This window comes from Octopus sinensis, unplaced genomic scaffold (assembly GCF_006345805.1).
Source record: "Octopus sinensis unplaced genomic scaffold, ASM634580v1 Contig06850, whole genome shotgun sequence".
Taxonomy (NCBI): domain Eukaryota; kingdom Metazoa; phylum Mollusca; class Cephalopoda; order Octopoda; family Octopodidae; genus Octopus; species Octopus sinensis.
This window is the reverse complement of record NW_021829606.1, coordinates 25001-25782: the sequence shown is the minus strand read 5'-3', so window position 1 is coordinate 25782 and position 782 is coordinate 25001. Positions and strand designations below refer to the sequence as shown.

General features: G+C 46.0%; 1 protein-coding gene across 1 annotated transcript in view; it reads left to right on the top strand.

The window, feature by feature from the left end:
- Positions 1 to 352: 352 nt before the first annotated feature.
- LOC115227675 overlaps positions 353 to 782 on the top strand; it is a 610-nt gene continuing 180 nt past the window's right edge. The window contains exon 1 of the mRNA XM_029798427.1: positions 353 to 571. Within this exon, the coding sequence (XP_029654287.1) occupies positions 353 to 571 (219 nt within the window). The remainder of the gene's footprint in view (positions 572 to 782) is intronic.

Below are 782 nucleotides of genomic sequence, written 5' to 3'. Positions count from 1 at the left end.
GCTTTAAAGATTTCCGCGAAAGGAGAGATGGACAACTGTTAGAAGAATCATGACGATATACAATAAACATCTCTCTTTTTTGCAGACTAAATGCCTAATGGCAACTCCTACAGTGGGTGTTCATAAATTGAAGCACGGGCTGTCATATGTTCCTCTTTTTGCAAGACAAAGGAGCGGCGGAAACCCATGACGAAATAAAGGAAGTTTTGAAGGATCGCTGCCCATCTTACTTCACAGTGTGAAAATTTGGGTCTCAAGGTTTCGGACTGGTAATTTCGAGGTCACAGATCATCCGCGGTCAGAACGGCCAACCTCCACAACCACAGAGGACAAAGGCGATGCTGTGCACGCCATGATTTTCGAGAACCGCCGGATTTCCGCTAAAATCATAGCTGAGACTCAGCAGATTTCTTGCAAAAGACTTGACCTCATCATCTACAATATTCTAGACTTGAGAAAACTTCCTGCAAAATGGGTGCCGAAATTCCTGAACGCAGACCAGAAGCGCATCAGAGTGACGACGTCAAAGACAATTTTGGACCGTTCTACAACAGGAGAGGCTGGTTTTATAGTTCGTTTAGTCATTATATATGTAATTTGGCTTTATCTCAATCGAAGGAGAGGGGCTTTCCCCATCCGGGTTGCGGATCCGTGGAATAAGCTGCCGGACGAGATAGTGAAGATGCGGCGACCGCTCGGTTCAAAGTCTCTCTTGACTGGAAGTGGCCTGAGCTTTTTGTATGACCATCCTCCCACTACATAACTCCCTGTCCCCCTACATG